Genomic DNA, 24,810 nt, shown 5'->3' with positions numbered 1-24,810 from the left:
GCAACGTCGGATCCTTAACCCAATGAGCGAAGCCAGGGATTGATCCCGCAACCTCATGGTTCCTAGTCGGATTCGTTAACCACTGAGCCACAACGGGAACTCCTGAAACAAATTTTGATTCCACATATAAGTGATATCACATGGTATTTGCCTTTCTCTCTTTTTTTTTTTTGTCTTTTGTCTTTTTGTTGTTGTTGCTATTTCTTGGGCCGCTCCCTCGGCATATGGAGGTTCCCAGGCTAGGGGTTGAATCGGAGCTGTAGCCACCGGCCTACGCCAGAGCCACAGCAACGCGGGATCCGAGCTGCGTCTGCAACCTACACTGCAGCTCACAGCAACGCCGGATTGTTAACCCACTGAGCAAGGGCAGGGACCGAACCCGAAACCTCATGGTTCCTAGTCGGATTCATTAACCACTGCGCCACGATGGGAACTCCGCCTTTCTCTTTCTGACTTCACTTAATATGAGAATCTGTAGTTGTATCCATGTTGCTGCAGATGGCATTCTTTCTTTATTTTTTAGGGCTGAGTAATATTCCATTGTATACATGTACCACATCTTCTTAATCCATTCCTCTGTTAATGGACATTTAGGTTGTTTCCATGTCTTGGCTTTTGTGCCTCTTGTCTTTTTTCTTGTGGGGTGGGGGTGGTCAGCTTAGCTGTGTTCTGGATACTTCAGGGGGAGAGTTCCATGGTGGCATTTTTCATCTCTATCATAATGTGACAGCTAGCTGCTTTTTTCTCTATCGTGTGAACCTCTTCCATTAGGAACGAACTCTGAAAAGTGTTGTGAGAGAGGTGAAACATGAGACATGAGTGGCCATTTGTCATTTGTTAACAAGTCAACAAATAAATGCTGGAGAGGGTGTGGAGAAAAGGGACCCTCCTACACTGTTGGTGGGAATGTAAATTGGTACAACCATATGGCAAACTGTATGGAGGTACCTCAGAAAACTAAGTATAGAACTACCATATGACCCAGCAATCCCACTCTTGGGCATATATCAGGACAAAACTTTCCTTGAAAAAGATCCATGCACCCACATGTTCATTGCAGCACTCTTCTCAATAGCCAAGACATGGAAACAACCTAAATGTCCATTGACAGATAATGGATTAAGAAGATGTGGTAGGAGTTCCCATCATGGCTCAGTGGTTAACAAACCCGACTGGTATCCATGAAGACTTGGGTTCGATCCCTGGCCTTGCTCAGTGGGTTAAGGATCTGGCATTGCCATGAGCTGTGGTGTAGGTTGCAGATAAGGCTCAGATCCTGTGTTGCCGTGGCTCTGGTGTAGGCCAGTGGCTACAGCTCCGATTGGATCCCTAGCCTGGGAACTTCCATATGCCTTGGGTGTAGCCCTAAAAGCCAAAAAGTCAAAGAAAAAAAAAGAAGAAGATGTGGTATATATACACATGGAATAGTACTCGGCCATAAAAAAGAACAAAATAGTGCCATTTGCAGCAACATGGATGGAACTAGAGACTCTCATACTAAGTGAAATAAGTCAGAAAGAGAAAGGCAAACACCATACGATATCACTTATACCTGGAATCTAATATACGGCACAAATGAACTTTTCCACAGAAAAGAAACTCACGGACTTGGAGAACAGAGAGGTTGCCAAGGGGGAGGGAGTGGGATGGACTGGGAGTCTGGGGTTGACAGATGCAAACTATTGCCTTTGGAGTGAATAAGCAAAGAGATCCTGCTGTGTAGCACTGGGAACTACATCTAGTCACTTGTGATGGAACATGATGGAGGATAATGTGAGAAAAAGAATATGTATATACGTGTGTGACGGGTCACTTTGCTGTGCAGTAGAAATTGACAGAACACTGTAAATCAACTATAATGGAAAAAATCACATTAATAAAACCAAAAAAACAAAAAACATGAGACACTGGCTCAAGATCAGGGAGACAAGCCTAGGGAATACGCTCATGGAGGCAGACACATCAGGCTACATACGATGGAAGTGCGAAGTTTAGCTCATTAGTGTAGCTCAGCCTCGGGCCCACGGAGAGGTCTTGGGAGTGTGGGGACACCCTCGGGAGGGAGGCGACCTCCTCAGTGGGCCCCATATTCTGTGCTGCCCGTTATTCACGTTGCTTTCCCTCCAGTCCAACTTAGACCAAAGGCTATTTAACTGACCAGTATGCAGCCCCCTGTTCTCATTCCCGGGGTGCCAAGAAGCAGGTAGTAACATGCAAGCAGGAAAAACCAAAGGCGGAGCTCCCATCGTGGCGCAGCAGAAATGAATCTGACTAGGAACCGTGAGGTTGCGGGTTCGATCCCTGGCCTCGCTCAGTGGATTGAGGATCCGGCATTGCCGTGAGCTGTGATGTAGGTCGCAGTCGCAGCTCAGATCTGATGTGGCTGTGGCTGTGGTGTAGTCTGGCAGTTGTAACTCTGATTGGACCCCTAGCCTGAGAGAACCTCCATATGCTGCAGGTGCAGCCCTAAAAAGCCAAAAAAAGAAAAAAAGAAAGAAAAAAAAGAAAAGAAACCCAAAGGGCAAGCTGCTCTCCTGCACAGGCCTTCCACTCTGTTTGCCTTCTAGACCATTCCTGCAGAACCCCAAACCTGGGCCCTTTCCTCCCCATAACAGGGCACATGTTGGAGGAGGAGGCTGAGCTGAGACTGTGAGCAGGCCTAGCTCCTTCTGGTTAGAAAGAGAAACCCTTGAAAAAGAAAGCAAGACTCCCATGCATTAGCGGGGGGGGGGGCGCCCCCCAGTTATGTCAGGGGAAGAAAAATTTTGCTCCATGCGGTACACCTCGTGAATGCTTGAAAAGCCAAGTGTCGGGGTTCACGTTGTGGTTCAGAGGTAACACATCCGACTAGGATCCGTGAGGATACAGGTTCCATCCCTGGCCTCGCTCAGTAGGTTAAGGATCTGATGGTGCTGTGAGCTGTGGTGTAGGTCGCAGACGTGGCTGGGATCTGGCATTGCTGTGGCTGTGGTGTCGGCCGGCAGCTGCAGCTCTGATTCGACCCCTAGCCTGGGAACTTCTGTATGCCGAGAATACAGTCCTTAAAAAAAAAAAAAAAAAAAAGGAAAGAAAGAAAAAAGCTAAGTGTCTCTGAAATTAGACCTGAAACACTGACCATAAAGACCTCAGCCCAGCACCTCCATATGCCCGGGACTTTGAACCCACTTCTGACACCTCTCCGAACCCAGTGATCCTTTTTACAGGGCACTGTCTCAGTTGAATTCCCAATATGATTTACAAAAATGTTTTTTTAAACATTAGAAAGTCTAGAGAAAAGATGACTTTTAGTGGCAGGACTAAAAGCCCTAGCTACTTAAAAATTTGCAGGTGCTATTAAATATAACATATAATCCCTTGCCCAAAGCCATCCCCTTGTCTTAAACCCTGAACTTTTTTTTTTTTTTTTTTTTTTTTTTAGGGCTGCACCTGCAGCATATGGAAGTTCCCAGGCTAGGGGTCAAATGGGAGCTACAGCTGCCAGCCTAGGCCACAGCCACAGCAACACCAGATCCGAGCTGTGTCTGCGACCTACTAGAGTTCATGGCAGTGCCACTGAGCAAGGCCAAGGATCGAACCTGAGTTCTCATGGATACTAGTTGGATTCATTTCCACTGCGCCATGATAGGAACTCCTAATCCTAAACCCTAAGCTGGTTCTTTCCATCCCTAAGTTGCCACATTTCCTATTCTTTCCTAACCCCCGAACTTTCCAGAAGCATCATGTTTCTAAATCCCCTCGATTATCTTCACTTTGATCAACCTTTTAAAAAGTTCAATTTTTTTTTTTTTAAGTTTAGTTTTCTGGGCAGAGTCGTTGGTTTCTTTTGTTCAGAGACTTCCTGCAAGATAGGGCTAAGAATAACATGCCAAATGTTCTGCCCACCTTCACAGAGTGAAACCATATGTTGACAGAGTTCCTATCATTTCTCTCTCCTATAAGAGTCAGTAAAAGGATCTTTTAGAAAGAAAAAATGCCGTTTGCAGCAACATGGGTGGACCTAGATTTTATCACGCTAATTGAAGTAAGTCAGACAAAGACCCGTATATGATATCACTTATAGGTGGAATCTAAGACGTGATACAAATGAACCTGTCTACAAAGCAGAAAGACTCACAGACATGAAGACTTGTAGTTGTCAAGGGGGACGAGGGTGGAGGAGGGAAGGAGTGGGGGTTTGGGATTAGCAGATGCCAACTATTATATATAGCGGAGATAAACAACAGAGTCCTACTCTAGAGCACAGGGAACTATATTCGGCATCCTGTGATGAACCATAATGGACAAGAATATGAAAAAGAGTGTATATATAAAGAATATACATATGTAAAACTGAATCACTTTGCTGGACAGCAGAAATTAACACTGTAAATCAACTATACTTCAATAAAAAATGTTTTTAAAAAGGCTCTTTTAGGTCTTTTTTTTTTTTTTTTTTTTTTTTTTTTTTTTTGGTCTCTTTTTAGGGCTGCACCCAAGGCTTATGGAGGTTCCCAGGCTAGGGGTCAAATCGGAGCTGTGGCCGCTGGTCTACACCACAGCCACAGCCACAGCCACGCTATTTCTGAGCCAAGTCTTCGACCTCCTCTACAGCTCACAAAATGCTGGATCCTTAACCCACGAAGCAAGGCCAGGGATTGAACCTGCGTCCCCATGGATACTAGTCAGATTTGTTTCTGCTGAACCAAGATGGAACTCCTCTTTTAGGTCTTATGGACTATTAAAGCTCTGCTAGTACTTCTAATTTATATAGCTTTTTTTTTTTTTTTTTTTTTTTTGCCTTTTCTAGGGCTACACCACGGCATATGGAGGTTCCCAGGCTAGCGGTCTAATCGGAGCTGTTGCCACTGGCCCACCACAGCCACAGCAATGCGGGATCAAGCTGCATCTGCAAGCCACACCGTAGCTCACAGCAATGCCGGATCCTTAAGCCACTCAGCGAGGCCAGGGATCGAACCTGCAACTTCATGGTTCCTAGTTGGATTTGTTCACCACTGAGCCACGACGGGAACTCCCTAATTTATATGGCTAGTCCCCACTTTCCCATCCTGTTGGCTCTCTGCAGCTTCACACTCCTGCCAGGAGTATTTCAGCTTTAGGTCCCTCTGCCTGGACATGCTGAGCCACGCCAGGGCCTCACAACACGTGAATTTATATCTATACTTGGATTGGCACCTGCCAGGACAACAAAATCTTAAAGGTACATAAACCATAAACTTCAACCAAAAAACTATTCTCATTCACTGAAATCATCACATCAGAATGTATCTGTTGAGCGCAAGAGAGAACTCCTCCTAGGGTTGCCGGATAAAATACAGGATGCCGAATTAAATTTTGATTCTGGATAAACAATGAATAATCTTTTCGTAGAAGTATAACCCATGCAGTTATGAACTGGGTGTCCTGCGTTTTTATTTGCTAAACCTGGAGACACTATACTGGTGACCATCTTATCAGAAAAGTTATAAGGAGGCTTCTCACTGCCTTTCTATATGAATTAGCTCGAATGAGACTCATTCTTTTTTTTTTTTTTTTTGTCTTTTTGCCTTTTCTTAGGCGCTCCCGCGGCATATGGAGGTTCTCAGGCTAGGGGTCGAATCAGAGCTGTAGCCACCAGTCTACGCCAGAGCCACAGCAACGCAGGATCGGAGCCATGTCTGCCACCTACACCACAGTCATGGCAACGCCGGATCGTTAACCCACTGAGCAAGGGCAGGGACCGAACCTGCAACCTCATGGTTCCTAGTCGGATTCATTAACCACTGTGCCACGACAGGAACTCCGAGACTCATTCTTAAGGCCTCTGCCTTGTCTTATGAGCACATTTATGATGATATTTATGGCCCACCTGGATAATCTGAGATGCTCTCACATCAAATAACAATTTATTTAAAAGGCAAAGAAGGAGTTCCATTGTGGCTCAGCAGTAATGAACCTGACAAATATCCATGAGGACTTGTGTTCCATCCCTGATCCCACTCAGTGGGTTAAGGGTCCGGTGTTGCCACGAGCTGTGGTGGAGGTCACAGACACGGCTCAGATCCCATGTTGCTGTGGCTGTGGTGTAGGCCGGCAGCTGTAGCTCCTATTAGACCCCTAGCCTGGGAACTTCCATGTGCTGCAGGTGCGGCCCTAAAAAGAAAAAAAAAGAGGCAAAGAATGAAGGGAAGATTGAAAGAAGGAAAAGGCCAGTCCCAGGTTAGAACACTTGTCTTTTATTGTTCAAGTGTAGGTGAGTTGTGAAAATATTTTATTGTTTTAGAAATTAGAAAACAATGCACTCTGTCGTATTATGAATAAAGAACTAGGATACTGGAATTCCTGTCATGGCTCAGCAGTTAATGAACCCGACTAGTATCCATGAGGACTCGGGTTTGATCCCTGGCCTTGATCAGTGGGTTAAGGATCCAGTGTTGCCGTGAGTTGTGGTGTAGATTGCAGACTCGGCTTGGATCTGACGTTGCTGTGGTTGTGGTGTAGGCCGGTGGTTACAGCTCTGATTAGACCCCTAGCCTGGGAACCTCCACATGCCTTGAGTGCGGCCCTAAAAAGCAAACAAACAAACAAAAAAAAACTAGGACATTGTCAACCATCAGGAAAGGAAAAAATCTGGGTCAAGGCAAAAAATAGCTTGTTTTGAAGGGAGTAATACATTTAATTTGTACATCTTAAAAATCAGGCTTGGGGGAGTTCCCGTTGTGGCTCAGTGGTTAACGAATCCGACTAGAAACGATGAGGTTTCGGGTTTGATCCTGGCCTTGCTCAGCGGGTTAAGGATCCGGCGTTACCGTGAGCTGTGGTGTAGGTTTCAGATTCGGCTCGAATCCCGCATTGCTGTGGCTCTGGCATAGGCCAGCGGCTACAGCTCTGATTAGACCCCTAACCTGGGAACCTCCACATGCCCCAGGAAGTGACCCTAGAAAAGGGGAAAAAAAAAATCAGGCTTGGGGAGTTCCCACTGTGGCAGTGTCTCTACAGTACCAGGATGCAGGTTCAATCCCTGGCCCAGAGCCATGAGTTAAGGAACCAGCATTCGTGCAGCTGTGGCCTGGGTCAAAACTGTGGCTCAGCTCTGATCCCTGGCCTGGGAAGTCTATATGCCTCAGAGCGGCCAAAAAAGTAAAAAAAACAAAAAAAGGAGAAGAAGAAGAAGAAAAGAATCAGGCATGGGGACCATGACTGCTATATGAAGAGAATTTAAGGAGTTCCCTTCGTGGCTCAGCAGTTAAGGAACCGTCTAGGATCCATGAGGATGCAGGTTCGATCCCTGGCCTCCCTCAGTGGGTTAAGAATCTGGCATTGCCGTGAGCTGCGATGTAGGTCACAGACACAGCTTGGATCCTGAGTTGCTGTGGCTGTGGTAGGCCGGCAGCTATAGCTCCAATTTGACCCCCGGTCTGGGAACTTCCATATGCCTCGGGTGTGGTCCTAAAAAACAAAACGAACAGACAAAAAAAGAATTTAAAAGTGGTAATAAAGAGGAGTTCCTGTCGTGGCTCGGTGGTTCACGAATCCGACTAGGAACCATGAGGTTGCGGGTTTGATCCCTGGCCTTGCTCAGTGGGTTAAGGATCTGGCATTGCGTGAGCTGTGGCGTAGGTTGCAGACGGCTTGGATCCTGTGTTGCTGTGGCTCTGGTGTAGGCTGGTGGCTACAGCTCCGATTTGACCCCTAGCCTGAGAACCTCCATATGCCACGGGAGCGGCCCTAGAAAAGGCAAAAAGACCAAAATAAATAAATAAATAAATGTGGTAATAAAGAAAAAAATCTTTAACTTATTGCATCTGCAAAGGCTCTTTTTCCAAATAACGTTATTACATTTGCACGTTCCAGGAATTTGGACATGAATATCTTGGCTGAGTCGAGGGGGGTGCATTTCTCAGCTTACTATAGTCCCCTTTGACCTACACACGCCCCGTCTCCCCCCACCCCAGGCCCCAGCGATCCTGAGGCATCCGGACCCCAGATCTGTGCACAAAGGAACTTGGGTTCATCTCACGAGGGTCCTGGGGACTTGGCAGCCTGATAAGTGTGGGCAGCTGCGGCGGGGCTGCTGGGAGCTCACCGCCTCCCTGGCTGAGCCCTGGCGCTCAGCTCTGTTCCAGGCGGGATTCCTGGGGCCCCAGCAGGTGCTATGGTCCTGTGGCTGGAGTGTGGGACCCTTGCCCTCCTCCCACATCTGCTCCCTTCCTGCCCCTGATGCTCGCCTTCCTTCGTGGCTAAGAGTTCCCCCAGGCTCCGGTGCATGCAGAATGTTCCCTCGGAGTGTGAGCTGTATTAGGAAAGGGGGAGAGGCCCCCCCAGAGGAACTTGCCTGGTATCTGAGGGCCTCAGGTTCCCTCCCCCTCCCAGACCAGAGCCCTTTCCTTTTATACAATTAATAAACTATTCCCACAGGGAGTGGGGCGGGGAGGGAGCTGCTTCCTCCAGCTCCTGCCCAGTGACGGCTATTTTGGGGAAATCGCCAGGAAAGTGGGGCGCTGACTTTTTTTTTTTTTTAGCTTTTATTTTTATTTATTTATTTTTTCTTTTTAGGGCTGCACCTGTGGCATATGGATGTTCCCAGGCTAGGCAGTAGAATCAGAGCTAGAGCTGCCAGCCTACACCACAGCTCATGGCAACACTGGATCCCCAACCTACTGAGCCAGGCAGGGGATTGAACCCTGCATCCTCATAGATATTAGTGGGATTTGTTTCCACTGCGCCACAACCGGAACTCCGAGGAGCTGACTTTTTCCACAGCCACAGCAAACCACGTCTTCGGCCTACACACAGCTCACAGCAACGCTCCATCCTTAACCCACTGAGTGAGGCCAGGGATTGAACCCACATCCTCGTGGATTGTAGTCAGGTTCATTAACCTCTGAGCCACGAAGGGAACTCCATGGGGAGCTGATTTCTAATCTTGGAGCATCTGTAATGGTTACAGGGCAACTCACTCCAGTGGACTGGAGTCGGACCGCTGCCAAGAAAAGTCAAAAGGCGGGGGATGGGCAGGATCGGGCCCTGCTGGAGAGCAGGGATGGGGAGGCTGCTGGGAGCAGCTAATCCAAAGGATAGGCAGGGAGTGGAGCCCAGGTCTTCCTGGGGCCCAAGTGGACTTTGGGGAGGACTGTTTGAAAAGCAATCCTGGGAGTTCCCACTGTGGCTCAGTGGGTTAAGAACCTGACCTAGTGTCTATGAGGATGTGAGTTCAATCCCTGGCATCGCTCAGTGGGTTAAGGATCTGCTGTTGCTGTGTTCCATGGCAGCTCTGATTTGACCCCTAGCCTGGGAACTTCCATATGCTGTGGGTGCAGCCAAAAAAAAAAAAAAAAGGGATATAGCTATAGATCCCATAGACGTTAAAGTGATAGGCAAGGAGTTTCCATGTAGCTCGCTCAGTGGGTTAAGGATCTGGTGTTGTCACTGCTGTGGCTCATGTAGCTGCTGGGTTCCATCTCTGACCATCTACATGCTGCGGGCATGGTAGGAAAAAAAAAAAAAAAAGATAAATTCTAACTTACTAAAATGAATTTAAGAAGAAAAAGAAAATGTGAGTTGCCCTGTAACCATTACAGAAATCCAATCAATCATCAGCCAATCTTTCCACAAAGAGACTTACAGACAAGCAAATAAACTGCTCATCCTCAAAGGTGCACCACTTGACAAGCGTTTAAAAATGAACTTTTAATTTAAAAAGTTGTAGATTTGCAGAAAAATTGTGAAATCCCATATACTGTATTATCTTATATTAGTATGATGCATTTGTTACAATTAACGAACCACCAATAATACATCATTAGTCAAAGTCCATGCCTTATTTAGACTTCCTTGCCCTTTGCCTGGTCTAGGAGCTCATGTTATATTTAATCACGTCTCTTTAGGCTGCTTTCGGCTCTGACGGTTTCTCTGACTTTCCTTGGTCTTGATGACCTCGACAGCCATCAGATGTTGTGTAGGTCGTCCCTCTGTTGGGATTTGTTGGCTGTTTCCCTCCTCATTAGACCAGCGTTGTGGGTTTTGGGGAGGAAGAGCGCAGAGGTCTGGTGCCACTTTTGCATCCTGCCCTGGGAAGGGTGCCTCCTATCGACATGACTGCTCACGGTGGGTGCTGACCTTGATCTCCTGGCTGAGGAGGGACGGTCAGTTTGCTCCACGGCAAGTCACTCCTGCTTCCCCCTTCTCACACTGAGCTCTTGGGAGGAAAGTCACTCTGCACAGCCCGTATCCAAGGGGGGGCAGTTTTCCTCCACCTCCTCGAGGGCAAGGTGTCTACACACAGGAATTCCCGTCGTGGCTCAGGGGAAAGGAATCTAACTGGTATCTATGAGGATCCGGGTTTGATCCCTGGCCTCGCTTGGTGGGTTGGGGATCCAGCCTTGCTGTGAGCTGTGATGTAGGTAACAGACAGGGCTTGGATCCTGAGTTGCTGTGGCTGTGGTGTAGGCCGGCAGCTGCGTCTCAGATTTGACCCCTAGCCGGGAACATCCATATGCTGTGGGTTCAGACCTAAAAAGCAAAAAAAAAAAAAAAAAAAAAAAAAAAGAAGTCCACACACAAATTATTTGGAATTTTTTTGCACAGGTCTCTTTTGTCTCTTCTCATTTACCAATTCAATCATTTATTTTTTTAATTTTTATTTTTTTAGGACCACAAGTGTGGCATATGGGAGTTCCCAGGCTAGGGGTCGAACTGGAGCTGCAGCTGGGGGCCATGTCTGCGACCTACACTACAGCTCACGGCAACACCAGATCCTTAACCCACTGAGCGGGGCCAGGGATTGAACATGCATCCTCATGGATACTAGTCAGGTTCGTTTCCACAGAGGAACCCAGTTCTTAAGCAGCAGGACTGCAGAAGACAGAGCGAGGGAAAACAAGGAGGGGTGGGGTCCCACGCGGGCTCATGTGTCCAGGAGACTGGCCGCTAGGGTCAGATACGAATGGGAGGTCACAGAACCTATAGCCCAGAATGGGGCTCCTGGGCTGGTAGGATCTGGGCTATGCCTGGACAGAGGCTCTGTCCTCTCTTCTGTATGAGAACCCTGAGTCTCAGTCACCTGTCCCCAGATGTTGCACAGCAACAGGGAAAAGCACAACCATTCCTGGGATTTGCTCAGACTTGAGCAACCATCCAGCTCAGCCACAGGCAGGAGACCCCCCTGGCTGGAATGAATTAAGGAAGAGGCAGTACAGGGACCCAGGGTAGTGAGCACTGGATGGCAGGCAGAGATGCAGGCCTGACCCTACCTCTTGCCAATCTTTCCAGGAGGACACAAGGGAGAATTTGCCAAGTGGTTTGGTGGAAGATTGGATCACTGGGTTTCCTTCCTATACTTGGCAAAGGTGGAGAAGCTGCTGAGTGGGCAAAAAATAGGCTTCTCTAAAACACTGGCCTCACCAGCCTCCAGGCTCTGCCCATTCGTTTTCTCATTTAATCCTGGCCCATCTCAATGCAGGAGACACTACCCGTCATTCTTATTTTGCAGATGGGGAAACGGAGGCTCCAGAAGGTGAGAAGGGAGCTGAAGGTTCTCTCTCCACACCCCCACCCCACCCCCCGCAGTGCTATGCAGGCAACAGGCGGCTTCTGTAAGCAAGTCACATTCACCAGGGCTTCAGGCCACACCAGCAAAGGGGGCAGGGGATGCTGATTCAGCAAATTGGCACGCCCACCCAGAGGGTCCACGCCCGGCCCCGCCCTCTTGAGGAGCCCCCGTCTCCAACGGGCCTGAAAGAAGTGGCTAGAACAAATCCAAATCCAAAGGCCCCCAGTTTCCTCATCTGTGGCCTGTGGCCACAGTTCTTGAACGCTGCAGTTTCCAGAGACCCGCTAGCAGTGCTCGCCCTGAACCCCGGGAGCACGCCTGCAGCTCCGGACCCACCCGGGGGCGAGGGGATGGAGGAGGGCTCTGCTGTTCCTTCCCGGCCCCTATCCCACACCCCAGGTCTCTTCCCAAGAGAGCACCCCCGAAAAAGCAAATGTCGCCTCAGCAGCCCCTCTGGGTCGCCTGCTTCTCCAAAGCCGTCGTTCCCGCCTTCCGAGCCCAGGTCCCGACATTGCGGGCTAGGGCGCCATAAGGACCGCGGGACGATCCAAGGCGGCGAGGGTCGCGCAGACAGCCGGCACCAGGAGGAAGGTGGAGGCGGTGGAAGGAACTCAGAGCTGGAAGAGTGGAAAGCGGCAAAGGAACCCACTCGGATGGCTGGTGCCCTGACCCCAGGGTCGGAGCCCCGAGGCCCGAGCTCCGCCCCTGATCCGCCCCGCCCCATCCAGAGCAGGTTCCTCTGAGCAGCCCTGCTCTCTCTTCTTCTGGGGCAGTCAAGCTCTGTGCCCGCCTGTCTTTCAATCTCTGTCTTGCCCCGCCCACAACCTGTTCCGCCTACAAATCCCCCCTCCCACTCCAGGAGCACCGCTCCACTCGCGATCGCCGGGCGGGGCCAACCTGGGGCTGCCCGCCGAGAAGCCTAGGTGGCTGAGGCTCGGGCCCTCGACTTGGGCGAAGGAGCCCGACAGAGGGACAGAATATCTTGGGACCCCAATTCTCTCTGTTCCATCCTGCCGCTGGGGACCTGCGGGTCGGCCAGCCGGCGCCTCGGGTTGGGAGAAATCTGAGACACGTGGTTTCTAAAGCCCCCAGAGTGCACGGAAAATTTTATGGTTCAGGTTACAGAAGAAATTGGGCAGCGGTGCGGGAGGGCAGAAAAAGCCCCAGTCGCGGGCTCCCACCTACTGCGGGTCCGGTGGGCAGTTTCCGTGGCTTTCCTGGACCCGATGCCGTGACGCTATCCCCAGTATCCTAAAGGGTTCAATCTCTTTCTATTGGTTGCATATTACGGATGACGCTGAGGGCCATAAGGCGAACTACGCGGCCGAGTTCCTACGTTCGGCTCCGGGTCACCGCCGCGACCGGTTACATCTACGCGTTAGAAGCGGGGACAGTTAGCAGATCTCCCTAGATGTTTCTTTGTTTCTGACGGGTGTGTGAAAGCTGGGTGCCGGGGACTCACGCCCCGTCCCATGAGAGCTGTCCCTTCCCGCTCCGCTTCACAGTCACCCCTGGCAACCTCCAGGCGCCGGAGACCCGCCCCTTTAGAGAGAGCCTGAGCCCGGGCCATCTTTGTTTCTCGCGCCCTCCCGCGGTGCCGGCGAAACGAACATGGCCCATGCTGCACGGGTTCTCTGGCCCAGCGGGCGCGCCCTGGCCTGGAGACTGGGCGGTCGTCCCTCTCTAAGACTCCCCGAGCAGAGCCGGGCGGGCTTCACCGGAGCGGCGGGAGGCCCAGGCCCCACCGCCACCACCCGCAAGGGGGGCCCACGGCTCCTGGGGGCGGCAGCACTGGCCTTGGGGGGCGCCCTGGGGCTGTACCACACCGTGCGGTGGCACCTTCGCGCCCAGGACCTCCGAGCGGAGCGCACAGCCGCGCAGGTAAGCCCTGGCCAGACCGAGCCTTGGGTGGGGGCGCTGGGATCAGCGCCGAACTTCGGGACTTCTGGGAACCGGCGGGGTCAGGAATCGTCTCCTCTGTCCATTCTTGACCTTGAGCGAGTGACTTGGTTTTAAGTCTCTGATCCCTCAGCGTCCTCATCTGTGAAATGGGGCGCTAATGTCAGCTAACGAGAATTGTCTTTGTTTTAAGGTCGTTTTTCTAACCGGCTTTAAGACTTCTTAATAGAAAGATTTGGCGATCACTGAAACGGAAAGCCTCTTTCACAGTTTATCACTTTAGCAAACGTTTGTCTCCCTCCTACCGTCTCCAAATCCTGAGGTTGTGTGTTTATTTATTAGTACTATTATTAGTGTTTTTACGAAACCGATGACCCTAGCTGCCCTTACGATGCTTTGTACACAGCACCAGCCCCGTCCCATCACACCCCACAGGCGCCTGGTTTCGGAATCCAAGGGAACCAGAATGGCAGATGGGGAGTAGATTTCTCTGTATCTCCCTGTCCACCCCCCCCCCCACCCATGGTCCAGCTTCAGTCTCCCATCTCTGAACAGCGTCGGGGGCGAGGCGACTGCAGCTGTGCCTTTCAGATAGGAATCTGCAGCGAGCTTACCTGGGGCTCTCCTGCTGTGCATGTTCTATGCAGGTCCGTGGCCCAGATACAAGGACTCCCCTCTTGGAGACTCGGAAACGCTGGGCTCTGCCCCCTCACCCCGAGGTCCCTTGGATTGAGAGTGGGGGAGTTGGGGGGGGGCACTCCCAAGTTGAAGAAACAATTGCATCGGGGAGGGGGGTCCACCTGGCAGTGTCTGAAGTTCCCTCGGGACAGGAAGGAGAGAGATGTCTCTCTAGCGTTGGCGAGAAACCGGAAGAGTCCTCCTTTCTTCCCGGGGAGCCCACTGGTCGGGCGCCTGAGCCTGAGCTGCCCGCTGCTCGAGCCCGCTCCCCTCCCTGCGCCTCCTTTTCTCCTTGCCGTCTATCCTGGGTTCCTTCTCTAGTTCTCAGGGTCAGCCTAGAAGACGCCTTCGGGAAACTTCAGCTTGAGGGCGGGGCCGGGGGCGGGGCCTGGGCACCAGGTCTCAGAAGCCCCCCTCCTCTGCTCCTCCCCCAGCTCTTGCTGTCCAGCCGCCTGCAGCTGACTCTATACCAGTACAAGACGTGTCCATTCTGCAGCAAAGTCCGCGCCTTCCTCGACTTCCACGCCCTGCCCTACCAGGTGGTGGAGGTGAACCCTGTCCGCAGGGCCGAGATCAAGTTCTCCTCCTACAGGAAGGTGCCCATCCTGCTGGCCCAGGAAGGAGACAGCTTGGTGAGCCCCCAGGGAGCCCCCTCCAGTGTCCCGGGTTGTCCTGGAATCCCCCTGAGTCAGGCACTGCTCTGCAGCGCTGGAAGGAGCTTGGGCTCTCTGGGCCTTGGCTGAGGATTGGGACGCAGCCTGTCTAAGGGAGGAAGAGCACCACAGGCCTTAACAATGTGGGTTTGAGGTCAGGCTGGTCTGGGTTCAAGGTGGGGCTCTGCCACTCACTGGCTCTGTGACTTGCGGCCAGTCACTTAGCCTCTCTGGGCTTGCTTCATTCATCAACAGAGAACCATACTGTCTGGGGTGTAGGGCTTGGCTCCTAGTATGTAGCGTCTGAGTCCACCCTACCTGTCAGCGTCCAGGAGGCCAGGTGGGTGGGTCCTGCCTCCTCCCCACTAGCCACACTACTCCCTCACTTGGAGGGTGGGCTGTCCTGAGGGTGGGGACTGGGTCCTGGGGGTGGGGAAGCTCTATGGCATTGATTTTGGGGGGCGTGAACCCCCAGGGGCAGATAAACAAGGCTCAGGTTCCACTGGACCAGTTTCCGCAGGATGCCTGGTTTAGGAGCCCCCCGGGATTCTGCCAGTGGCTGCCAGACCCCCATTCCACCCCCAACCTTGATCTAAACCATCTTCTTCTCCAGCAACAACTGAATGACTCCTCTGTCATCATCAGCGCCCTCAAGACCTACCTGGTGTCAGGGTAAGGAGCCCCCGGCTGGCACTGCATCTCGTCCCCTCTCCTGTCCCAGGGCGGCCTCCCCTGGGTTCCCACGTGGAGTAGGGTGGGGCTGCCGCTTGGATTTCCACGGTGGACCACGGCCGTCACTCTGAGACGGCCTCCCCTCTGCGCCTCTCCCTCTGTCGGGGGGATGCTTTCGGAGTGTCTGCCCCAGATCCCTCTCGCTGCAGAACCTGCTGTGTCACTCATGGGACGGGGGAAAGCCTTTGTGGGGCAGCCCTGGGGCCCGATCCAGCTGGGGTGGGCAGTCCCCCCAGGAGGGGAGGGCTCTGAATCTGGGAAGATGGAGTCGGGCTGAGACTCAGGACGTCTCCCAAAGGCAGCCCCTGGAAGACATCGTCACCTACTACCCGCCCATGAAGGCTGTCAACGAGCAGGGCAAGGAGGTGACCGAGTTCTGCAACAAATACTGGCTCATGCTGGATGAGAAGGAGGCCCAGCGGATGTACGGTGGAAAGGAGGCGAGGACGTACGTGGGGTGAGGGGCGGGGCGGGGGCGGGGCCTGGGGGCGGGGCCTCCCCCAGAGGGGACCAGGCTGCGCGGGATGCTGTGCGGTGGGGAGCAGCGTGGGAGACCACCAGGGCTGGGGCTACGTTAAGGGCCTCCTCCTTGGGGCTGAGCGTCCCATCTGTGCACGGGGCGATGGAGATACTGTGCCTGCGCCCCCCACCCCCCGTCCCAGGCCCTGGCTCAAGAAGCCTACCTGCCTCGCCTTCTGTGCCCCTTTTGCCCGCAGAGAGGAGATGAAGTGGCGGCAGTGGGCAGATGACTGGCTGGTGCACCTGATCTCCCCCAACGTGTACCGCACGCCGGCCGAGGCCCTGGCCTCCTTCGACTACATTGTCAAGGAGGGCAATTTCGGGACGGTGGAGGGCGCCATGGCCAAGTACATGGGCGCAGCTGCCATGTACCTCATCAGCAAGCGGCTCAAGAGCAGGTGATGGTGCTGAGTGTGTGTATGTGTGTGTGTGTGTGTGTGTGCGCGCACACGTGTGCGCACACATCCCCAGGCCCCCAGCATTAGCCGAGCTGGGACTCAGAACCTGTGATTGCTTCCCTGACCCCAGGGGAAGCAGGGCTGGTCGTGGAGCCCAGAGCTGGGTCCCTGCCCTGTGCCTTCCTCTGCTTTCCTCTCCATAGTCAGGGCTCTTGTTCCTGCTACCCTGTTTCCCCCCCCCCCAAGTAGCCTTGGCCCCCAGGCCTTCTTCCTCTCCCCACCTGGGCCAGGCATTGGAGCTTCCCTGATGGACTCCCCCCACCCAGGCACCACCTCCAGGATGACGTCCGCGAGGACCTCTACGAGGCTGCCAACAAGTGGGTGGCAGCTGTGGGCAAAGACCGGCCCTTCATGGGGGGCCAGAAGCCGAACCTGGCTGATTTGGTGAGTGTGGTCGGGGTGGCAGCGGGTGCACAGACTGAAGGGTCTGTCCTTGGGGTCTGAGAACCTGGGTGGAGAACACCCAGGTGCAGGCAATGCCTGTGTCTCACAGCTTCTCCACCCAGAGGCACTGGTTGTCAGGGGCTTACGGAAAACCAGATACAAGGAACTTAGTTCACATAACTGAAAAAAATGGAGGATGTGTGAGTTGGCTTCAGGACTAGCTGGATCCAGAGGCCAAGTGGTGTTACCAGAGTTTAGGCCGTCCTGCCACATTTCAACTAAATGTGCAGTTGGCTTCAATGCCAAGGCCTGGGTCCAGCGCTCCAGGCTTCTACTCAGCAAAAGTCCTGGGACAGTGTCTTGTTGGCCTGGCTTCAATGCCAGTCCTTGAAGCAGGTCTATGGCCAGAATGGGACATGTCGATTGCCCGGTCTAGGTCTTGGAGCTGGGGGATGGGGTTCCCTCTCCCCACATCTCAGGACCTGGATGTGGGGGAGCGCATTTTCCTAAAGGGAACTCCTGGGGGAGGATGGTTACCCAGAAAGGGGGTGTGGGTGCCGGGCAGGGAAAAGCTGCAGCCATTCCCCACACTGCATTCAAAGCCTTGCATGCAAAATTGGTCCTTTATTGGGTCGGGGGGCTCTCAGAGAGGGGAGGTGATAGGCTCAGAGCACACACCTGGCAGGACCAGGCAGCCGAGAACCCGCCTCTCTACCCACCCCCAGGCGGTGTACGGCGTGCTGCGGGTGATGGAGGGCCTGGAGGCCTTCGAGGACCTGATGCGTCACACTCACATCCAGCCCTGGTACCTGCGGGTGGAGAAAGCCATCGCCGAGGCTGTCCAGTGAGCTGAGCATCCCCACCAGGAGGAGGCGGAAGACAGTGGAGGATGCCGGCCGTGGGGCACAGGGCGATGCTGTGAGGCTGGGCAGTGGGGGATGGGGTCATCTGGCCTCTTGTGCACCCCCCCCACCCCCAGACCTCTCACTTCCAACAAAGGACATTTGCTGGGGCCCTGGGATGCTGGGGGACGAAGCCCAAGCTTGGTTTCCATTCACAGCCACCTCCCCGCGCACACAGGCACAGAAGGCTACCTCCCCCACCCCCCACTGCCCCCTCTCTGGGGGAACCCCAACCCTCCCTGACCACCCCCCCTTCCCCACCCCCTCCTGGGTCTCCCTGCTGTCAGCCTGCTCTGGGGCTCTCAGGGCTGTGCTGTCTGTGCCCCGTGGATGGGAACTGGGTTGGGCTCCCGCCCAGGCAAGGGAAATGGGGTTTGTCTGGTTTGGGGAGGCCCCAAGCCTGGCTCCCTTGTTCCTGCTCCTTCCAGGTGCCCCCTGGACTGTGTGTCATGTTTGCAATAAAGAGATTGGCCGCTCCCCACGTGGCGGCCCCTCTGCTCCCCGCGTGGTGGCGCTGTAATGGAGGCCTGCAGCAGTGCCTCTAGGGCAGCTTCTGAGCGAGGCCAGCCCAGCCCTGGTGCTAAATACCACTGGTCCAGCGCTTACCACGTGTCAGGCCTGGGGTGAAAGGCTCAGCAGGCTTTGCATCCCACAGCTCCTGGGACCTGGCCAGGGATGTGCAGGAGGGAGTCTCAGAGACAGCCTGGGGCGCGGGTCAGCTCTGCTCCCCGCTGACTGTGGACTCCGGGCGGGGGCACCCCTCTCTGGGCCCAAATCTCATCATCTGTCAGATGCCACAATGAGAGGCCCCACCTCAAGGGGAAGTTGTGACCGGTTGACAACGGGGTGGCTGTCCAGTGTGTAGAAGGATGCGTGGCTCAGCAGCGGCCAGAATGGCTCCAGTCCTGCGCTGTGGACCAGGAGACCAAGGCTCAGGGGCCCCATGGCAGCAGCAGGCCACCCAGGTCCTCACTCGCAGGCCTGGGGGGAGTGGGCGCTGGGACAGGGTCTGTAGGGAGAAGCAGCTCTGGGAATGAGGAGGGGGCTGTGGGTAGAACCCCCTGGGTCTGGGGTCCCTGTTGCCCTGGTTGCAGCAGACAAGGGGCTGCTGAGGTAGCCCTCCAGAGGCATGACACAACCCTCCCCCTCTACTGGGGAGTGACTGGGCAACCCCTTCAGGTCCTCTGGGGAGAATGATTTTTCTTTATGAATTTTCTTTCTTTTTTTTTTGGTCTTTTTAGGGCTGCACCCGTGGCATATGGAGGTTCCCAGCCTAGGGGTCGAATTGGAGTTGTAGCCGCCGTACTACACCCCAGCCACAGCAACGCCAGATCCGAGCTGCATCTGCAACCTACACCACAGCTCACGGCAACGCGGGATCCTTAACCCACTGAGCAAGGCCGGGGATTGAACCCGCAACCTCATGGTTCCTAGTCGGATTTGTTTCCACTGTGCCATGAAGTGAACTCCTGGCTCGTCTTTTTCTGTCTCAATCCCGAATTCCCCAAAAGCAGCATTTGGTGTCACCTGCTCAGGGCAGTTGTCCACCTTCTGTCCATGACACCATGGCCAGGGGAGGTCTCACGTCCCACGACCCTGCCCTGTGCTCCCTGCCCCTTCTGCTCAGCCCAGCGACATTTCCTAGCCTCAGCTTCCCCTGGAGGTTTGGTCCCCCTGAGGAGACCCCAGGTACAGGCCAGACCCCAGCTACTGGGCCCCACCTTCCTTGTTTTCACGAACTGAGATGATTCCTTCTGTGTTTGTATTTTTTCAGAGGAGGACACCGTTGATGGCAGAGCCATGCTAGGGACAGGGGCCCAACTTCTGACTGGGGCTTTATTCCTGGGGCTGCTACAGGCAGAGAGGAGCCCGCCCACACCTTCCTCACCCACCTCCACTGAAGGGTCACTTTGATGAAAAGTCCAAGGACTGTGCTATCTAGACCCGTTCTCAGTGACTGAGGCTGGAGAATGACCAGTCAACCCAAGGCCACCACAGGGCAATGAGGCCTGCTTCTGTCACTGAGCATTTCTCCCAGAGGTGGCAAACTCACCTCAGTTACCCCAAATAGTCTTTCATCAGACCCCTGGACTTGTCTTCCCATAACCACCAGAGGGCGGTAGAGGACGCGAAGCCCTGTAGGAGATGGCCACGAGGCCTGGTCCTGCTCCCCTTGTGGCCAATTCTGGGATCGCACCTTTGGGCTGGCACCTGCCCATCTGCATAATGGGTTTAGCATTCAAGGATCTGAAGATTGGCAGATTGGGAAAATCACACCTCTCAGGGGAAGGGGCCTCAGGCCAGGAACCCTTGCCCGGCTTGGTCATGCTCAGTTCATGGCATGTGCCCTGTGGCGTTTGGTGGCAGTAGAACTGTGACCTTGGGCAAGCCCTGGGAAGTCAGTTACCCTTCAGGGATGGGAAGGTTGCACAAAGCTGACATGCGCAGTTGATGTGTGAGGGGTATTTTTCTGCAGCCAGTGGGCTCTGCTGTCTCTTCTCAGATTCCCTGCTTGGGGTCCAGCTGGGCTCCCAGAGTTCACGGTCAAGAGCTGCAGGAAGTATGAAGGGAAGAGAGTCGTGAGAACGGCAAGATCCCTCTTCCCTGGGGGGCGGGGAGGACTCCCTGGAGAGAACGAACCACAGCAGGGGCTTTGAAGATTAGGAGGATTCTGGTTTGCTTTTTTTTGTTTGTTTGTTAGACTGTTAAATTTTAAAATTTCATTTCGATTATGCAGATGATTTTTATTGTACATAAACAGAACCCAGAGATAAACAAAAAGACGATACCGATTATTCCCAGCCTCGTCACTCAGATGAAAAAATTTGAAAGTCAAGGAGTACAGTGGGTTAAGGATCTAGCATTGTCACTGGAGTGGCTTGGGTTGCTGCTGTGGCACAGGTTCGATCCCTGGCCTGGGAACTTTCACGTGCCATGGGGGTGGCCAAAGAAATTTTGTTTTAAATCAAAGATTAAAAATTCTTTGGAGTATCGCCTACTAGTTTATGTTTTATGTAGCCTACATATAGCATGTGTGCCTACTATATGTAGATATACACGCACATAAAATATGTAAATTTATATTTATATATAACTCATATATATAATAAATACATATATTTATCTAATACTTGAACAGAACCTATTTTGTGGCAAGCACAGTTTTAAGCACTTTACATATATTACCTCATTAGTCTTTTCAACATCCCTATAAATTAGGTACAAACATTTCCCTTTTAAACTTGAGAAAGCCGAGGCATCTGAAAGGTTAAGCGACAGAATTCCCACTGTGGCTCAGTGGTAACAAACCTGACTAGTATCACCGAGGACGTGGGTTTGATCTCTGGCCTTGACCAGTGGGTTAAAGGATCTGGTGTTGCTGTGAGCTGTGGTGTAGGTCACAGACGTGGCTTGGATCCCACATGGCTGTGGCTGTGGTGTAGGCCGGCAGCTACAGCTCCGACTGGACCCTTAGCCTGGGAACCATTATATGCTGCAAGCGTGGCCCTAAAATAATAATAATAATAATAATAAGCAAAAAAATAAATAAATAAAGAGAAATGTTAAGTGAATCGCCTGATGTCACACAGTAAGGGGCAGAGGCAGAATTTGAACCCAGAGCTCCAGGCTCCAGAGTCCATGATCTTCAGCACAATGTCTTTTTTTTAAAATAAAAGTTCAGATCACACAGTAGTTCCTCAATCGTGAACATACTCTGGATCAATACTGAGCTCCATCTCTATTTTAAATGATTGTGTAATATTCTGCAGTTCACCATATCCCATAGGGGTGACCGTTCCCTAATTTATTTAACCAGTCGAATGGGAAGGATTTTGATGGGGAGAGGTGTCTAATGGGGAACAGGGCCGGTGGGGGGAACAGAGGTGGCGGGCTGAATAATGGCCCCCAAATATATCCAGGTCCTCATCCTCGGGACCTGAGGATGTTACCTCTTGCGACAAAGAGAATCTCTAGATGTGATGAAATTAGTGGTTTTGAGCTGGAGAGAGGTTCCTGAATTATCCAGGGGGGGCCCTGAAAGTAATACAGACTCTTTATAAGAGGGAGGCAGGGGAGGTTCGGCTAGAGAAGGACCGTGAGACCGAAGTGAGGCTGGAAAGAGGCCAGGAAAAGGTCACAAGCCAGGGACAGCCAGCGGCCTCCAGGAGCCGGAAGAGGCAAGGCAACAAATTCTCCTTGAGAGCCGCCGGAAGGAACCAGCCCGTGGGCCACTTTGATTTTGGCCCAGTGACATGGATGTGGGGCTTCCGGCCTCTAGCACTGCCAGCGAATCCATCAGCACTGTTTTGAGATGCTGCGCGTGTGTGCATTTGTCACAGCGGCCGTGGGACATTAATGCAGATGGTAGAAAAAAGAGTGTATTCGGGGAGGAGAAAAGGCCCCTGGGAGCCAGGGGCCCCGTGTCACTTTCCTCCTCTGTGAAATGGGGGGCAGGGGTTGGGCTCCTCGGTGCTGGCTGCCAGTGGGCCCCACCCTGGTGGCCGTGGGTCGAACCAGCCCCCCTCCCTCCAGCCTTCACCACTGCTGTGGGGAGATAATGGTTCTTCCTGGGCCACGGGGATGTGCTGAGGGGTGATAGCACGTGGCCAAAGGAGACCATTCCTTCTGCTGCTCTGCCTTCCACCCCCCGCCCCCGCCAGCCTCCCTGTAATGGGAAACAGAGAGCCGGAGAGGCCTAGGCTTGTCTGGCCCCCAGGGGGGCTGGGGCAGGCCTCTGGGCCTCTCTGGTCTGTTTCCTCATTCTTGGGTCCTCCCTGCCCTCCTGCGGCCTTGCCAGCCTGTGCTGGCCAGCCTCCCTAGCCACTTTGACTGGGCCTCGCTGGTCCGCTCCTGCACCTGTTGGCCCTGGAGGGCGGGGGCAAAGGTCCAAGCCTGGGCATCAGGGCCCAGCACGGGGGCTGCTCCTCCTCACCCTTCCCCTACATTCCGGCGGTGGCGCTGAAACCAGTGAGATTGGGGATCGGGGGCATCTGGCTGGCCAGGAGCCAACCCTGAGAACGTGGCTTCAGAGCCAGCAAAGTTGTTTGAATCTCAGCACAACAGGTGCCCTTTGCATGACCCTGGCCGCATCCCTTCAGCAAAGTACTGAGCCCCGCTTGCTTGCGAGGCAACTGAGGCTCAGAGAAGCAGGAGATTTGCCCAAGGATCACAGTGCCAAGTGCCAGGACGCAGGCACAGGCCTGCTCCACGTTTCTCAGGTTCTCTGCAGCCACCTGGTCTGAGAGGGCAGCCAGGGACCAGGTGTCACCTACCTGAGGCAAGGCAAGGTCCCCACAGGGAGGTCGTGGCATGGTTCCAGGTTCCAGGGCACCGTGGGTTGGGCAGGAGCCCCAGGGGAGCCCACCCTGTCTTCACTCCCAAGCATGCCACACACCTGGGGCCCTCTCACCTGTACTCCCGGGGCCCTGTCACCTGCTCACGGGGAGCCGCTGGGCAAGTCCCTTCCCCTCCGGGAGTCTTCGTTGCTGCCTCTGTACAATGGGGACATGGCAGTGGCAGCTCTTGTCCCCTGTGTGCAGAGCCCCAGCTGGCGCTCAGGAATGGCACTCCCAGGATTGAGAGATGAAAGGGTCTAGCTTCAGAAAGGGCGCCTGAGGAGTTCCCGTTGTGGCTCAGTGGTGGGGCCCTAAAAAGGAAAAAAAAAAAAAAGGAAGGAAGGAAGCATGAAGAGGATGCGGTCAGATCCCGCAGCCCCAGCGGCTCCCCGGCTTCCTCACCCGGGGAGGGGGCAGGTTGGAATGAAAAGCATTTAGGGGAAATTACTCTGTGTGTCTGGAATCCTGGAAGAGGCAGGGGAGCTGGGAGATAAAAAACAAAAACTTTATTAATTATGAAGGTCATTTCCATTTCCTGTCTCATCTTGACTTTCCAACAGCCCTCCCGGCAGCTGATGTCCGGAGGCTCTTGGGGAGAGTCAGTCTCTGCATTTTCCAGTTTCTTTTCTCTCTCTTTTTCTTGTCTTTTCTAGACCTGCACCCACGACATGTGGAGGTTCCCAGGCTAGGGGTCGAATCGGAGCTATAGCCACCGGCCTACGCCAGAGCCACAGCAACACAGGATCCGAGCCGCATCTGCGACCTACACCACAGCTCATGGCAATGCTGAATCCTCAACCCACTGAGCAGGCCAGGGCTCGAACCCACAACCTCATGGTTCCTAGTCGGATTCGTTAACCACTGAGCCACGGCAGGAACTTCTGCATGTTCCAGTTTCTAGAGGCTGCAGCATTCCCTGCCTTCGGGCTCTCCGCCTCATCTCCAAAGCCAGAGACCTCAGAGACCTTGGGCTGAGTCTTGGCCCATCCCTCTCCCCCATGGAAGGATCTTATGACAGCCCTTGAGTCCACCTGGAAAAACCAGGCTAATCTCCCTATTTTAAGGTCTGCTGATTAGCAACCTTAATTCCATCTGCGGCTTTAATTAGCTTTGCCACGTGGTCATGTAATTCACATGTTCTGGGGATTCGGCTGTGGACGCCTTTGTAATTCGGCCTCCCACACTTAGAATATTTGCACCTGTTTTAGCCAAGTAGTAAGTATTCCTCAAGCACATAGTGGGTGCCAGGCACCTACTGGGAACGGTAGTGAAAACCAACAAGTCCCCTGCACCCTATAGGTGAGGGTGAGCCGAGCAAGGGAAACAAACAAATGGGGTGGGGAATGGGCTGGGTTGGTGGGGGAAGTGGGGGGTGGGGGGGACAAGACTGCCATTATCAGTAGGGTGACCAAGGAAGAAGAATGGGACGTGTGGGGTTCCCATTGTGGCTCAGCAGTGATGAACCTGAGCAGTATCCCTGAGGACGAGGGTTCGATCCCTGGCCTTGCTCAGTGGGTTAAGGATCTGGTGTTGCCGTGAGCTGTGGTGTAGGTCGCAAATGCGGCTGGGATCCTGCGTGGCTGTGACTATGGCTGCGGCCGGTGGCTGCAGCTCTGACTCGACCCCCAGCCTGACAACCTCCACATGCCGTGGGTGCGGCCCTAAAAAAATAAAAAAGAAAAGAATATGACACGGGTTTAAGACTGGAAGGAGGGATGAAGG

General features: G+C 53.3%; 1 protein-coding gene across 1 annotated transcript; it reads left to right on the top strand.

Annotated features, from left to right (window-relative positions):
* On the top strand, window positions 12,619–18,250 carry PTGES2 (prostaglandin E synthase 2). The gene is made up of 7 exons (XM_001927936.5): window positions 12,619–13,408; window positions 14,539–14,736; window positions 15,371–15,429; window positions 15,788–15,937; window positions 16,206–16,406; window positions 16,733–16,850; window positions 17,576–18,250. Exons 1-7 carry the CDS (start codon window positions 13,139–13,141, stop codon window positions 17,696–17,698), a joined length of 1,119 nt encoding a protein of 372 aa, XP_001927971.1. The 5' UTR covers window positions 12,619–13,138; the 3' UTR covers window positions 17,699–18,250.

This window comes from Sus scrofa, chromosome 1 (assembly GCF_000003025.6).
Source record: "Sus scrofa isolate TJ Tabasco breed Duroc chromosome 1, Sscrofa11.1, whole genome shotgun sequence".
In the NCBI taxonomy this organism is placed as follows: domain Eukaryota; kingdom Metazoa; phylum Chordata; class Mammalia; order Artiodactyla; family Suidae; genus Sus; species Sus scrofa.
This window is presented reverse-complemented; position numbering and strand designations above follow the sequence as displayed.